This window comes from Colius striatus, chromosome 3 (assembly GCF_028858725.1).
Source record: "Colius striatus isolate bColStr4 chromosome 3, bColStr4.1.hap1, whole genome shotgun sequence".
Lineage (NCBI taxonomy): Eukaryota > Metazoa > Chordata > Aves > Coliiformes > Coliidae > Colius > Colius striatus.
In genome coordinates, this window is record NC_084761.1 from 38,573,735 (window position 1) to 38,589,300 (window position 15,566).

Genomic DNA, 15,566 nt, shown 5'->3' on the forward strand with positions numbered 1-15,566 from the left:
TTTGCATTCCTTTCCTTCAGCATTGACAAATATACATGGAAGATTTTCATTAAAATGTCAAAGTAGGTCTGTTAACACTAGGTCCACTTCTGATGGAAGTACTGGCTTGGATTTTCAGTATCTGATCGAATCCTTCCAGAGGTGAGCCCTTGGTTACTAGCCTATAAACATGCATAGCAGTTTATGGCACATTGTGTCACAGTTCATAAAAGGACAATATGTGTCTACCAAGCCAGCACCAGGTGGCTGAGCCCATATATTTATTTCTCAATTTCTTTTAAACTTTTTAATGAGAAAGGGGTTTTTTTTTTGACGTGTAGTGTAGAGCTCGTGTATGACTTGAGTGCCATTTTCTTTTCACATCTTTATCTTGCTTTTCAAGTAAAAGCCCTGCAAGCTTTCTTGCTCTAGCTGCTTTTTAAGTAGATCTACTTTAGTGAAACCGAACTGCCAGCACCTGATTCACCCCTCAAGCATGTGGAAGATGTGTGAGTTTTCTCCCGGCAAACGCACTCACAGCACTAAGCCACCCCACACTTCCAAGGAACACTCTGCAGTATCCCTTATCACCTTCCCAGGCATCTTGAGTAACCCTTGTCCATCCTGACGTGCCCTGTGAGTATCATGAAATACATGACTGCTTTGCAGGAGGGCTAATTGGAACATGGGATCAGATAACTTACTTCCTTTGCTCAGCCAAACTCTGACCAGAGGGTTTTCAGTGGCCCCACCACCTCACTGCTTATCAGCAACCATTTTGACAGCCAGATTGTGGGAGTGCACCACACCATTTGTTTGTACACATTGTCTAGATCTGAACATTGAGCTACAGGAAGCAACAGCAACAGCCATCTTTGCAACATCATCCAGTACTTGTGACCTGTGTGGGTTCTAGTGCCAGTGGAAACAAATGTTTTCCCTTCAGTCTCTTTAATCTGTACCTTTCACGATGGTATTTCAAATGCAGATGTTGGGCACGGTTTGTTCTAATGTTTAAGTAACATTGTGTTATTTCCCTTACCAAGATTGTATAGTGATTGTTGACACACAACTCCCCATTGAAGAAATGGTCTGTGAGGGTGGGGAAGAGGGAACTTTCCCCTCGAAGCTCCTGGAAGACTTTCTGTGGTTTTGTGGCCATCTCCTACTTTGCCATACCGGTTTAGGACTTGTTCTGAAATCCTTGTTATGTAGTATACACTTGCTGAGGGCAAATTCACTCCACCCAACTTTTTTATGTAGAGCACTGCCCTGCATCTCAGTCTGCTCTCATCTGACTCAGAGGGAAGCAAGACAAGCTTCACATTGCAAGTCAGAGGCCAACTGCTCAGCAATGAAGCCTGTGGTAGAGGTGATGCTCTATGCACACAGGGATAGGTCTGTCAGCGCATTACTCAGTGCAGAGCCATGCAAAAGAAGACCTGCACAATAGGGGTACTCTGTTGCCAGTGTCTTCCCACAAACTGGGCTATACTGGGCACAAATGCCCAGTCAGATGGTCAAGGGTCAAGATGCCAAGGGTCAGATCTTTCCTATGAGAGGGATACATCCAAGGAACTTGTACTGCCTGAGCCACTCCTGTGTGGTGAGCCTGGCTCCAGGCTGCAGCTGACCAGCACTTTATGATAAGCAGCCTGGAATGCTGTGCAGGTGGGGCTCCTGCTGCTGCCACAGGCTTGCTGGAGGGCCCTGAGAAACACCTCCAGAGGGTCAAGGCCGAAAGCGTAGGTCATAAACTGGTGGGAGGGCGTACCCTCTGAACACACATAGTTGGTGTAGAACCACTTGAGGCTTTCAGCAAGAAAGTCTGAAATCCTGGTCTGCGTTTGCTCTTAATAATGCATCTCCCTATAGAGTCTGTTAAGGTGACAAAGAAGCTCTTGGCCTCATTAAAGAGGTGGCTTATTTTGGTGTAGTTTTCAACTAGCAAAGGCTCCTTCCATCCCCTTCTATAGGGACCTCTGCCATGAAATACATTGCACAGATGGCTAATCACATGCACAAACTTGACAGTACCACCACGGTTCTGGAATGAGGCCAAGCCCAGCTTCTGGAGGTGTTCCAGTACATCAGCAACACCCTCCTTGAACAACAGGGTAGCAAAGTTGACCTTCAAGTGGTAACTGCCCCTCCTCCCACATCCACCTGACCTGTGACTGCACAGCTCTAATACTCTCTGCTCCTTCAAAGCTGCCAGCTCAACCACATGCTGACACCGCACGGTGTCATTGAGCCACTCTATCTTCTGGAAGTACTGCAGAGTATCAGCTGGAGCACATGGCAAATGTCAAAGTATGTGATGCTGTGAGCAGAGCTGGGCAGATGTTGGAAAGTGCACTGAATCCTTTTGGGATCTATCCTGATCCTCAGGGCTCTGGCAGTCTCAGCACCACAAGCAGAGGCACCTGATGTCACAGCTAGCACCGTGATGCCAATATTGTTCAGCTTACTAATGGTCTGATGAAGCAGCTGTGCAAGTGGCCAGTTGTGTTCACAAAGAAGTAGCCCAGTGGAGCTGTCCAGGGACTTGAAATGCCAACTGCCTTAAGGATTATAGCTTCTGAGGCCAGCGGAGCTTTATCAGCATCAAGGACTCCTGCTCCTAAGTAAACAAAGCCCGTAAAGCGCTGCGTCTGCGGGTCCCACTCCTGCTGCTTCTGCAGGGACATGTCTTGTACCATCAGGGCACAGTAGTGGTAGGCCTGTTCTCCCCTCTCCACCTTTTCTTGAAGGCACAGAAAAATGTGATTGCTGAAGCCAGCAGCAGCCTTATCGTTAGACAGCCAACTGGAAAAAAAAAACCAAAAAAGAAAAGGTGGATGTAATTAGAAGATGTGATTCTGAGAAAACTGAAGCAACAGTCAGTACCTTTTACCTCTTTGTCAGCCACATCTGAAGCTGTAGAGCAGGCTAAGACATGGCGTATAAAGCAAACAGTCCTACCTTTCGTAATGAATAGTCTGAATTTCTTTTCTCACACCCTAGTGCTGGGAAGCCAAACAGAAGTACTGACTGTGGAGCACCTTCCTGTTTCTCTCCATAGGAGATCAGGACAACAAGGGGGGAAAAAAAAAAAAAAAAACAAAAACAAACAACCATAGAGTGCAAATCAAGGTAATGCAGAGGGCCAGCAACACCAGGCTGCTCTCCTTTCCAACTGCCTTTCTCCACCCCGTACACTGTAATCCAGTTTGGAAGATAGGGCAGGGCAGCCCATAGGGAATGCCACTCTCCTCACCACACTCTCTGTCCACCACCTTCTGGCACCCCTTTGAGCTGATTCTTTGGAGGAAGCTGTGTGAAACCCCCCCAGGCTGCCATGGAGAATTTATAAGTTGGGCATCCTCCAACTGCACTACAGTCTTTTGCGTAGCAGCCCCTAGCGCTCGAAGTCAGTCTCTGCGAACTGCCCCGAACAGAGGGCCAGGCTGCCAGGGCTGCCGGCTCTACGGGTCCACAGCGCGGATCCACTCGCGGCGATGCGCGGCATCCACCGGGAACCTGCGGTAGACAGAAAGGTGGGGGGAGGCGGGTGCTGAGGCAGTATGCACGTTCCGCCACGCCGCACGGGCGAGGCACAGGCAGCCGCCGCGGGGGCGGCCGCACTCACTGGTGAAAGGAGATGCCGCGCTCCCGGCTCCGCCAGTTGTCACGGGCGGCGCAGCCCTGCACCGAGCAGCTCCGTCTCAAGGCTGCCCCGCCAGCGCCGTCACTCCGGCATGAAACACGCCTGCCTGATGGCTGCCGCTGCCCACTCTTTCCGCTTCCTCCCTCCCACTGGCTGGCGAGCCACAGCCCCCTGACTTCCCGTCAGCAGCCGCCTCTCCATGGAGCGTGGCGGCGCTGCTGTACTTCCGGCTTGATGTAACGTCAGCAGTGAAGCAGACGGTGGGAATGCAAACTGAACTAAGCCAACCCGTAGCAGCGGCACAGAAAGAAGCAGCCAATAACAAACGGTAATCCTCGCAGCGAATGGGAGCAGCGCTTCCACTCCGCATATATTTCGAGGCCGGGAGGGTAGGCTGTCTTTCCGGCTGCGCGGCGACTAGCAACGCTAGCGCCTCATGGCTGGCGGCAGGCCTGCCGCCCGAGGGCGCTTGCCTCCACGGAGGCGGGAGGTGCCGCTGCGCTATAGCGCTGGGGCAGCGCTTGCCCCGGGCAACGGCTTCTGCCCGCTGAGGGGCCGCGGCATCTGGCGGCAGGAGGCGGCAGTGGAGCTGTCCTTCGGATGCCGTAAGAGGTGGGTCGGAGCCGCGTCCAGACGCACCCCCAACCACGAACTGTGTGGACTTCGAGCCCACGAAAAACGGCGAGTCGCTGGGTGCGGTGGTTGTGCCACTGACTCTGTTGTGTAAGTGTTAACCCCCTGCGTCCAACGGCTCGTAGGTCCGGCCCCTGTCCGATGATGAGTCTCACTGCTGTTCACATCATGACAACACTGTGATTACTACTATTGAGCTGAGGAGGACAGGCGGCACCGGAGAACCCCCTTGTCCCAGTTGGTCCAACTCCCTAGTGGGGCGCCAGCCTCTAATGCCTGTCTTTGTCTTCCCCAGTGTCGATCGCTGCTCCTGCCCCGAGAAAGCCGGAGGAGATCCCGAAGAACGAGACAGCGGCACACGCACACCGCTCCACCTCCCCGCCACGCACACACTCGCTTCCCGCGGAGGGGCAGGTAGAGCTGCGGTCCCTGGCACCCGGAAGTCGCGGGGCGCCCAGAAGTTGCTGGCGACGGGCGGTAGGTGGTGTTGCGGCTGCCACGTTGGAGTTGGCCGAGTGCGAGTGAGCGCCGGCGACACAGAGGTGAGAGAGAAAACCCCTCGTTTTTTTCCTTACGTTCCTGTTGGGAGTGGGGTGCACGTTCCGGTCGATGAGGCGATCTCCGCCCACCGGCTCTGCAAGATGTTTCCGAGGTGAGCTTCAGGGAGGGTTGAAAGAAGAACTCGGAATATGACAGTGGACTCTTTTAAGCCGTTTTTTGCCCTCTGACCTGGCTGTCTGTTGAGGATGTTTGCGGCAAGGATCTAGTGAGGGTTTTCTCGAGAGTGGGTTTGTTTTGTGAGTTTAGGCTGAAGGCTGCACTTGGGTACCGGATGAGTGCCTTGATGCTGTTAAGAAAGGGTTTTTTCTGAGCAGCTGAAGATTTGCTCACATTTTCTTGTGTCTGTTCAGCAACCGTCATTTTATTCCACGTATCAGTGTTGTTCCGCCAGTAAAGAATTCTCTTCCTCCTTCCCCCTGTGTGTGTTCTGGAGAGCAGAATGAAGCTGAAGGAAAATGAAATCGTACTGCCATGCAGGCATAGAGCCCTGCCCAGCAGTTCCCCATTTACCTGGCCACAGGTGAGTTTCTGGAAAATATGTGCTAGCAGGCCTTGGGCTACATGTGGTGGGAGCCATGAAGTGCTTGTAATTGAAAGCTGTAGCAGTGAAGTGCCTGGCTGAAGACTGGAGCCAGGGTGTGGAGTGTGGTGCCTCTACTAGAGTTCTCTAGTTGTGTCATGAATAAAAACTTGCATTCTTCAAGTGACAGCAAGCATCCTTTTCTTTCTGACAGGGTAAGGCTGTTGCAGATACACAATTATTTTAGTTAATAACACCACAATAACTTGGTAAGCACGTGGTAATAGTTTAATCAATTAGCTAAGCATTTGCAAATAGCTCAATCACCTAATGATTCATGAATCACTTAAGTATTCATTTGAATTGCATAACTACCAAACTGCAAGAGTTACATACCACACCTGATAAGGACCTGTTCAGACAAGACCTGGGTATATGTATTTGTTAGGTTACCTTAGTTGTTACTAAAACAAAGAGACTGATATTTTTTTTAAAAACCAATCACTATGATTTTGGAAATCTTCCTAGGCAAGGGTGGTGGTCAGAGAGCATGTGCCCTACCATACTATCCGAGGCCAAGTCCCTAACACATCTGTCTCCCCTTCTCCTAGTTCATGTCATTCCATGCTTTTGCGTAAAGGCTGTGTCTTACATGCAAGTGCTGCTTAAAAATTGATGTAACAGGAGAGAAGCCATTACCTTACAGATGACTCCACATTTTGAAATGGCTACTTCAGGATATGTTATTAATGTTAACAGAGCTCGCTTCTGGACAGCACAAAAGATGAGGTTTTCCAAGTTAAATATACTCTATTCTTGAGTCATTCATTAGTTGAATGGTGGTAGGGTTTGATTTAGCAGCCTTGGTTACAGGTTTGACCTGAGCACCACAACCAGCCTCAAGTAAGTGAACTTTTCAGAGAGATTTCAATCCTTTGAAGGATTGTTGCATTCTGGACCTACAAATCACAAAGCCTTCACACTACAGTATTTGACCTAGGAGCCTAATAACAAGGGATTACTCATACTATAAAGTCAAACATAACACTGGCACAAGGGAGCACAGGTCCTGAAGCACTATGGCTCAGCAAATGCCACCAGCAGTACCTGAAAACTGGGCATGCAGCAAGCTCACAGTTTCTTCAGAAAGCTGATGCTTCTCTGCCAGCTCCTGGATGTTCAACACCTTTCTGGGCCAAGGCACAGGGGAGCATCTCCCGGCTGAGGAGCACTGCTCTTGCGGGGCCTCCAGGGACGGCTTGGCCTCCCCGCCCACTGGCCGCTGCCTCTTCAGGCTGTAGTTGTGGTCCTCGACGGCGACGCCAGCAGTGGGGCTGGGGAGAGGCCCCTTCGGGGCTCGAGCAGGGAGCTTGCTCCTCCGGCCGGCGTCCGGCGGCTCCTGGCAAGGAAGGGAGAGGGGAGGTCACGGCGCGGCTGGGGGCAGAGGGAGACACGGCAACTACACGCACGCACAGGGAGAGGAAAGCGGGAGGGTACGGCCCCACGCGGCAGCTTCCGCCGCAGCCCCTAGCGCTCGAAGTCAGTCTCTGCGAACTGCCCCGAACAGAGGGCCAGGCTGCCAGGGCTGCCGGCTCTACGGGTCCACAGCGCGGATCCACTCGCGGCGATGCGCGGCATCCACCGGGAACCCGCGGTAGACAGAAAGGTGGGGGGAGGCGGGTGCTGAGGCAGTATGCACGTTCCGCCACGCCGCACGGGCGAGGCACAGGCAGCCGCCGCGGGGGCGGCCGCACTCACTGGTGAAAGGAGATGCCGCGCTCCCGGCTCCGCCAGTTGTCACGGGCGGCGCAGCCCTGCACCGAGCAGCTCCGTCTCATGGCTGCCCCGCCAGCGCCGTCACTCCGGCATGAAACACGCCTGCCTGTTGGCTGCCGCTGCCCACTCTTTCCGCTTCCTCCCTCCCACTGGCTGGCGAGCCACAGCCCCCTGACTTCCCGTCGGCAGCCGCCTCTCCATGGAGCGTGGCGGCGCTGCTGCACTTCCGGCTTGATGTAACGTCAGCAGTGAAGCAGACGGTGGGAATGCAAACTGAACTAAGCCAACCCGTAGCAGCGGCACAGGAAGAAGCAGCCAATAACAAACGGTAATCCTCGCAGCGAATGGGAGCAGCTCTTCCACTTCGCATACATGGCGAGCCCGGGAGGGTAGGCTGTCTTTCCGGCTGCGCGGCGGCTAGTAACGCTAGCGCCTCATGGCTGGCGGCAGGTCTTCTGCACGAGGCCGCTTGTCTTCACGGAGCTCGGCTTCAGGGTGCCGCCGCGCTATAGCGCTGGGGCAGCGCTTGTCCCGGGCACGCCCTTCCTGAGGGGCCGCGGCATCTGGCGGCAGGAGGCGGCAGTGGAGCTGTCCTTCGAGTGACGTGAGAGGTGAGTCGGAGCCGCGTCCAGACGCACCCCCAGCCACGAACTCTGTCCGTGTGGCCTTTCCGGGCCCGGGAAAGCCAGGGAGTCGCAGAGTGCAGTGGTTGTGGCACTGTTATAAGTTGCTGTGAAAAAGTTCACAAGCCAATTTAAGTGACTCATAGATCAAATTTATTAAGCAAGTGGCAAATAAGCAAAACAGCGCTGGGCGGCCGGGACACTCTGTTCCACCAACGGCGCGCGACCCCCACCCCCTATCAGAGTCCTTTTATACAGTCCTTATCGGTCGGCTACATCGTTCCCTAGTGGACTCTGCGCATGTGCCCGTCTTGTTACTAGGGGGTCTTCTTCTGCCTCTTGGTGGTCGTAGGGTGGTCGCTGGGATGAAGTCAGTAGTCTTCCTCTAGTGGCCCGCTCATGAACTCTTCTGTTGGCTCTTATCAGCTCATGTGCAACCTATTGTACCTCCTGTAAACATCTTAGCCAACTGCACCTGTTCACATTGTAGGAAGTTTACGGTTAAAGTTTTACAAGACTTTTATAATGACTTTAAACGGTTCCTTGCACAACTATTCTTTCATTATTTGATTAACGAACATGATCTTTTCCATTACACCACTGACTCTGGTGTGTCGGTGCTAATCCCCCGCGTCCAACGGCTCGTAGGTCCGGCCCCTGTCCGATGATGAGCCTCACTGCTGTTCACATCATGACAACACTGTGATTACTACCATTGAGCTGAGGAGGACAGGCAGCACCGGAGAACCCCTTGTCCCAGTTGCTCCAACCCCCTAGCGATGCAGCAGTCCCTAATGCCTCTCTTCCTCTTCCCCAGGGCCCATCGCTGCTCCTGCCCCGAGAAAGCCGGAGGAGATCCCGAAGAACGAGACAGCTGTACACGCACACCACCCCTCCTCCGCCACGCACACACTCGCTTCCCGCGGATGGGCAGGCGGAGCCGCGGTCCCTGGCACCCGGAAGTTGCGGGGCGCGCCCGGAAGTTGCAGGCGACGGGCGGTAGGTGGTGTCGCGGCTGCCACGTTGGAGTTGGCCGAGTGCGAGTGAGCGGCGGCGACACAGAGGTGAGAGAAAAAAAACCCTCGTTTTTCTACCTTTTTTAAATTACGTTCCTGTTGGGAGTGGGGTGCACGTTCCGGTCGATGAGGCGATCTCCGCCCACCGGCTCTGCAAGGTGTTTCCGAGGCGAGCTTCAGGGAGGGTTGAAAGAAGAGCTCAGAATATAACGGTGGACTCTTTTAAGCCGTTTTTCGCACTGTGATCCGGCTGGCTGTTGAGGATGTTTGCGACAAGGAGGGTTTTCTCGAGAGTGGGTTTGTTTTGTGAGTTTTGTGATCTGTCTTTCTTTAAGAAAACAATCACCTTGGCTGCTTCTGCCAGGTCCTAATGCAGTTGATCGGTCTGTGGCAATATAATCTCCCTATACTCCGTTTACCCACTACCTGTCTTGGTTTTATTTTTTAGTAAAATGAAGCTGAAGGAGATTGATCGTACTGCCATGCAGGCATGGAGCCCTGCCCAGTACCACCCCATTTACCTGGCCACAGGTGAGTTTCTGGAAAATAAGTGCTAGCATATATAAATATATAAATAACAGCCCATCTCAGGATTCTTTTTTGCAAGGATGATGTTTTTATGCTACTCTTTGTGCTGCTTTTGAAGTTGTTCTTTTGTGTATCACAACTTTCTGACTGCCCATCATGCTTCTTTGCAGGTACATCAGCTCAGCAGCTGGATGCAACCTTCAGTACAAATGCTTCTCTAGAAATATTTGAGTTGGACTTGGCAGATCCTTCACTGGATATGAAGTCCTGTGCCACCTTCTCCTCCTCTCACAGGTAAGCAGTGGGGTTGTAAGAACAAAGTAATGGCTGTGGAGCTGTTGTACAAGGTGTGCATGGAAAGGCCGCTTCATGAGACTGATCTGTAGTTTTTAGAGAGGAGCAGAAGTTCTATACTGAAGGATGAAGGCATGTGAGTACCATTGATGTTATAGGACAGTGAAGTGTCATGGTGAAACCAGTGAGCTTGGACTGCAAGTTGTTGCAAGCAGATGATGCTCTGACATAAACCTAAACAAAATCTGACATTGGCTGGTAGATTTGCATATGTGTGCAGACCATTTATCTTGGGGATTCTCTGTGATTCTCCAGAGAACAGGAAAAATATGGAATCATGACTTTTCACATTGCCCTATCCTTTTTGCACTTAAGTGTTTCAGGGAGACTCCTGAAAAATGACTAAACTGGGTCATGTTGTGTGTGTAGTATTATGCCTCAACCCACAGCTGGGAAGCAGAGTTCCCAACTGTACAACTCTACTTAATCCCTTGCAGTGTGCTTGTCCAAAGAAATGTTGGCATCAGAGCATCCAGATTTGATTGCAGCAGTTGTAGTGGCTCTCTGATGGTCCAGTGTCTGTCCTCGTTGTAGGAGAGCAGAAACAATATAGATAGAAGTGCAGGATATTTCTGGGTGTAGAGGAGGAGTGGAAATTTTTCATTGCCATTGGATTGGATCCATGAGTTTTTCTTATGACCTACAGTGTCAGTGTAACCAGTGCTTTCCCTGGTGACGTGATGAGAGGTGCAGGCAATTACAGCATTTGGCTCGTACCTTCAAGTGGGAATTTGACATTTCTAGAGACACAGTTGCCATCTGCCCACCTCTGACATGAGTAGTGAGTCTTCATTATGTGTTCTAAAACTGTAGCTTCAAGATCTGAGACTGACAGCTGTTTCTTAAAGTTCTTGACCAGGTGCAGTTTTCTGGCTTCCAAGAGGCTAAGAGGGGGATTGAAATCATGCACATTTGCACACAATACGTTTGTGACCCTGTTTAGGGATATTTCCTTATTTGGGTAAATAATGGTTGCAGTAGCTTTTGCAGGAGGAAACACAGGGTATAGGCTACTGGCTTTGCGCTGTCAGTTTTGTTGTAATGATTCATGGGTCTGACAGAAGAGTTGTGGTAGCAGGCAACTCACAGTCTATGCCTTGTGTTGCCCATGTTTTAGTATGTGGAGCTTGTGGGAAACAGCCACAGTCTCTCTTTAATGTCCTGCTCTGGGATCAAATTTGATGTTAACACTTCTTGCTGACCTGCTGAGAGCAGGATGAGGTGTTCGGTGTTTTGAAATTTGCTTGTTCTACCTTGTTTTAACAATGACTGAGATTTTTCAAGGCTTGCCAAGTGACATTTTCTTACTGAATTTTCATCATGTATTTGTGTGAGCAACACAAGAAGGTAACTTTGTGCTAGACAATGCATTAGAAAGGAGGTTGGTTATTTTTTATTAAAGATAAAAAAAAGTGTCCCAGCTAGCAACATATATGTCAGACTATTTTGGTTTGCAGCAAATGAGAATGTTCAGGTGATAAAAACAGCAAAAGAGAAATCCTGCATTAGGCTTTGTCCTCTAAGGAAAGTTTAGCACTGCTTTTAAAACCACACTTAATCTTGCAAAGAACAAAGGTCAAGAAGAAAGTAATTGCACAGTTAACTCTGTTTTTTGTTCCTTGTTGTTGCCTCCACTTTGGATTATCTTAAGTCCTGTTGAATCTTGATGTAATACTAGTGTTCAGAAAACCCTGTCGGTGTTCTCATAACCTTGCATAGTTATGACCAGAAATATGCTGGTGGTGGATAGATGTAGGCTCTGGGGACCTCTGCCTTACCAGGTACCATAAGCTGATCTGTCTTACCAGGTACCATAAGCTGATCTGGGGGCCGTACAGCATGACCACAGGTGACAGAGTCTCTGGAGTCCTGATTGCGGGGGGTGAAAATGGAAATGTCATTTTGTATGACCCAGCTAAAATCACAGCTGGAGACACTGGAGTAGTAATTGCCCAGAAAGACAAGCACACAGGACCAGTAAGAGCTCTCGATGTCAACGTGTTCCAGGTTGGTTTTCTGCTCTTCTTCATTGGATAATATCATAGATGAATGGTCTGTCTTAACTTGCAACCTTAAATGTCTTTATCCCTTTCCCCTCCCCTGAAAAGTATCAACTAAATTTGATCTAAATTTTAGTGTCTGTTTGATTTACTACAAAAAACCTGTCCTGTTACTGGCATTTCCAGATGGGGAATGAGTTTATGATGCCTGGTTCATTCCTTCCTGTCATCAGTTTATGTTAATTTAGTGGCTCTTCTTAGCAAGACTTACATGTAAAGTAGAGGTGATCTTCTGTGCTGTTTTTTACACAGCCTCCTTTTTTTAGCTTCTGCATTTTGTGCCAATATTGTTCTCATCACACATAGTATTTGCGTGTTCTCACTCATGTTTCCAGTGACATCAGATTTTAGGTATCTCCTTTGGGGATTGGGTAGGATCCATCTTTAAGACCTCTTAAGTATTGTTACCTGGAAGGAGGAGACAGAACAGGAAACATGGCAACATGGCCTCTTTAGCAGAAGAGCAGCAAAACCAGCAAGCCTGAACATTTATGTCCTCCTACATACAAGGGGTTTTTTTTCCTTGTCTGCACCAGCTGTGCAAGAATCCAGTGTAATTAGTTTCCTAAATTGCACTCCTGTCCCTGTACACTTGCTTTCAGCATGACTACCCTGTGTTTATTGTGTCCTCTCTGAATTGATTCCTTTCCCTTTCTGCCTGTTGTGAAGCCAGGGCTTGCTTGTCACCAGCCACGACATGTGATGAAAGGTGCCTGGTTGCTATGCCTGGACTTTCGCATACCAGGCACAGAATTGCTCTGGGTGCTTGCACTTGCTGTGGACAGGGTGCTGTCTGCTGCTGGAGGCACAAATGCCACACTCTGTCCAGCCTGATAGGGACCCTGCGTGTCATCATCTGCCTGGAGTGAAGCTGTGGCAGCACCGTTTCCTCATCTTCCCCCTTCAGACCTGCAATTGCTTTCTGCTCAGCTGTCCCTGACTGCACTTCTGCAGCCTTCTCATGGGTGTTTACCATACAGGGAGGAGCACTCCACAAAACAGGAATTTTGGTCTTGGCATGCCAGTCTAGCATGGTGTATGGGTTTGTTTTGTTTTTTTTTTTTTTAAATTAACTCAGTCTTACCTGCAATCTCAAAACACCCTTGCTTTTTTTCTCTGAGATGCTTTGTGTGAGCTGAGGGCAACATCCTGAGTTGACAGGAGAAATTGTCACAATCCTCTGCATCCGGTGCCTCCCAGCAGCTAAAAATGTGAAAGATGATGCTGAAAATACTCTTTAACATCTATTAATGTGTCTTACAGACTAATCTGGTGGCTTCTGGTGCTAATGAGTCTGAAATCTATATCTGGGACTTGAACAATTTTGCCACACCAATGACACCAGGAGTGAAGACACAGGTACCACATTAATATTTTCTAAATACTGCAGAACAGACTAGTGAAAAATATGCATGTCAATTAAGTTGAGAGCTCATTCAGAGCTAAAGCTTTGAAGCTGTCAGGAGGAAGGGGTGTGCGTGGAGGTGTCATTTCAAAGTCTAACTTGAGTAGCAATTAATTGTATGAGGTATGTTTCTGGCAATTTTAGCTACGGTGCTTAAGGGGTGGGATGACAGATCTCTCAGTATCAAAATAAAAGTATGTTCTTGCATGTTTTTCTCCAGTGACTTTCCCAAAGGCCAAGACAAATGGGCCTTCTACTGGTACTTAATTTGTGAAGTTTGAGATCATTTTCTCCTTGTGACATGTGGCAGGAGCCCATGTCCCCTATTCTCTGAGCAGCAGTGTAGGTAACTTTCAGTGACTGCTTTTGGAAGGAAGTCGGTTGTGTCAGTACTATTTTGCCACACTTTGTGTCTAGACCTGAGTTTTTGCACTGCTGCTTTTCTAGCCCTTGAAGTGCTGTTTCCTGACTGTGCCTGTGAGCATGCAGAGGTCCATGCAATAAGTGGTTTGCCCTACTTCCCATGCAGCAACTCTGGATGTGCAGTCACATTTATTGGTGACAGACCTGTAGTTTTGTCTGGCTGCACAAGCAGTTCTTTCACGTCTTCACCTGGTGGGGTTTTTTTGTTTGTTTTTTGTGTTTCTGGTTTTTTGTAGGGTTTTTTTGTCTGGGGAAGGATGAAGTATCCCCTCAGTCTTTGAAAAACATTGCATTTATCAAGCAGGAAGTAATAACAAACAGAGTCACCCAGGTTATAGCACTTTTTAAATATCCATAACTATTAACATGTTCTTCCTCTGCATGTTTCTCTGTATGGATGGATCTGAAAAGCATGATTGCAGAAACTAGGAGCAAGATAACAAGCAGCTACTGAGAAGTCAGGAGATGAGAGGCAGTAGATTTGGCAGTTACTTTCAGGGCTTTCAGGGAGTGTTTAATTGCTGTACTTAAGGAACAGTGTTTACCCGTTGTCTCTTAAAGAAGATCTATGGGGAAAAATGTTTGCCTTGTGAGGGAGATAGTAGAATGAGAGGAAGTTGTTTCAATGCATATAAGTTTCTGTAGCTGTTTCAAATTGCACAAGAAGTTTGTGGTTACTGGAAAATGAGTTTGTTCCTGCATGATAACTTGGAGATGACAAAGTCAGAAAAAGGGATGAGAAATAATTTTCCATTTGGAGATTTTTAGTTTGAAGTCTGTTTGGATTTGGGTACTGTGCTTAGTCTGAGTTTATTACTATTTGGGCATTTTAGAGGATGCTTGACTTAAAGATTCCTGTGTATGTTTTTTTTTAATATCTAATAGTAATTTTATAGGCTGAGGAATCTTGTAGTCTATATGCTGACAACTGGAAATAATAGTACAACAGCAGCTAGGTTAATATTTATTTTAATTCTTGGACTGAAAATAAGTAGTTGAGGAATAATAATAATTAAAAAAACACATAAAATTCCTCCAAGCAAACTCTCCAGGTTTCAGCTGGGATAGAGTTAATTGTTTTTTCCTAGTAGTTGTTACAGAGCTGTGATTTGAACATTGTTGATTACAGACTTGCAATTTAGTTGTGCTACCTAGGGTAAGCAAAGGGCTTTTCAGTTTCCCATACTCTGCCAGTCAGGACGTGGCAGAGGGCAGGGCAGCTGAGCCAAGCTAGCCACAGGGCTATTTCACACCATGGAATGATACCAAGGCCAGTATAGAAACTGAGGGGAGTTGGTAGGCATAGGTGGATCACTACTGGAGATGTCAGTCAGTGAGTGGTCAGCAACTGCATTGGGCATCACTTGTCTTTCTTGGGGTTTATTTCTGTCTCTTTGTTATATTCCTTTTCATGACTATTATTATTGTTGTTACTACACTGTTCTTATCTCAACCCATGAGTTTTACTTTTTTTGTTTTTCCTGACTCTCTGCTCCATCCCACTGGGAAGGCAGAGGAGTGTGTGAGTGACTGTGGTGCTTAGTTGCTGATGGGGGTCAAACAGTGACACGGACTTTTTTAAAAAAAATAAAAACCTAATGATCCAAGACAAAAGGGCAGTTAACATACCTGGATATAGTTTCATGGACTAATTTTTCTGTTTTTGAAGACAGTTGTGCTTAGCTTGGGGACTACTGTATCACATCATAAAGCAGAAAATGCAGTTATCAAAGAAATACTTACAGTTTATATGTTGGGATTTCAGGCTTAAATTATATGTTACCGTGGTTTTGTCCAGCCCAGGACAAAGAGCCACAAGGGTGCTTCCTCACTCCTCCCTCTCCTGGCGGAACAAGGAGGGGAACTGGAGAAAAGGGAAGATGCACGTAGGTTGAAATAAGAACAGTTTAATAGAACAACAATAAGAAGAAACAAGTTAAGGAAAAAAAGCAGTTATAACAGTAGATGAGGGGATATACAACAGGAATGGTGCGTGCCACAGTTGCTCGCTATATTACATACTATAGTAATGTCTATTG

The 15,566-nt window shown here is 48.5% G+C and overlaps 2 protein-coding genes and 1 non-coding gene across 21 annotated transcripts in view; 2 read left to right on the forward strand and 1 right to left on the reverse strand.

Moving 5' to 3' along the window:
* Window positions 1-9: 9 nt before the first annotated feature.
* On the reverse strand, window positions 10-7,633 carry LOC104556347 (uncharacterized). 3 transcript variants are annotated; one of them, XR_009818394.1, is made up of 5 exons: window positions 7,101-7,633; window positions 6,450-6,741; window positions 3,611-5,563; window positions 2,944-3,501; window positions 10-2,787 (listed from the first exon to the last, which is right to left on the reverse strand). It is a non-coding gene; the product is annotated as an uncharacterized LOC104556347 (transcript). The 3 variants fall into 3 exon arrangements; XR_009818395.1 differs by having other exon boundaries at window positions 3,239-5,563; XR_009818393.1 differs by having other exon boundaries at window positions 2,944-5,563.
* Window positions 3,998-5,525, forward strand: LOC133625103 (uncharacterized). 4 transcript variants are annotated; one of them, XM_061992158.1, is made up of 3 exons: window positions 4,001-4,351; window positions 4,557-4,803; window positions 5,173-5,525. In XM_061992158.1, the coding sequence occupies exons 1-3, from the start codon at window positions 4,065-4,067 to the stop codon at window positions 5,263-5,265; spliced, it is 627 nt and encodes a 208-aa protein (XP_061848142.1). In that variant the 5' UTR covers window positions 4,001-4,064; the 3' UTR covers window positions 5,266-5,525. The 4 variants fall into 4 exon arrangements, with proteins under 4 accessions (XP_061848144.1, XP_061848142.1, XP_061848143.1 ...); XM_061992159.1 differs by having other exon boundaries at window positions 5,261-5,525; XM_061992160.1 differs by having other exon boundaries at window positions 3,998-4,240; window positions 4,557-5,525.
* Window positions 7,315-15,566, forward strand: part of SEC31A (SEC31 homolog A, COPII coat complex component) — a 50,175-nt gene continuing 41,923 nt past the window's right edge. For 4 of the 14 annotated variants that reach the window (XM_061992140.1, XM_061992144.1, XM_061992143.1 and 1 more), the window contains exons 1-6: window positions 7,315-7,729; window positions 8,559-8,805; window positions 9,206-9,288; window positions 9,456-9,579; window positions 11,448-11,646; window positions 12,963-13,058. In XM_061992140.1, the coding sequence (XP_061848124.1) occupies window positions 9,210-9,288; window positions 9,456-9,579; window positions 11,448-11,646; window positions 12,963-13,058 (498 nt within the window). In that variant the 5' untranslated portion in view covers window positions 7,315-7,729; window positions 8,559-8,805; window positions 9,206-9,209. The remainder of the gene's footprint in view (window positions 7,730-8,558; window positions 8,806-9,205; window positions 9,289-9,455; window positions 9,580-11,447; window positions 11,647-12,962; window positions 13,059-15,566) is intronic. The other 10 variants (XM_061992146.1, XM_061992147.1, XM_061992149.1 and 7 more) reach the window with 4 other exon arrangements.

Coding starts and splice junctions, on each gene's coding strand:
- LOC133625103 (XM_061992156.1), top strand. CDS start 4,065: ATGGCTGGCGGCAGGCCTGCCGCCCGAGGGCGCTTGCCTCCACGGAGG. Junction 4,352..4,556: donor TGTGCCACTGACTCTGTTGT/GTAAGTGTTAAC, acceptor TGTCTTCCCCAG/TGTCGATCGCTGCTCCTGCC.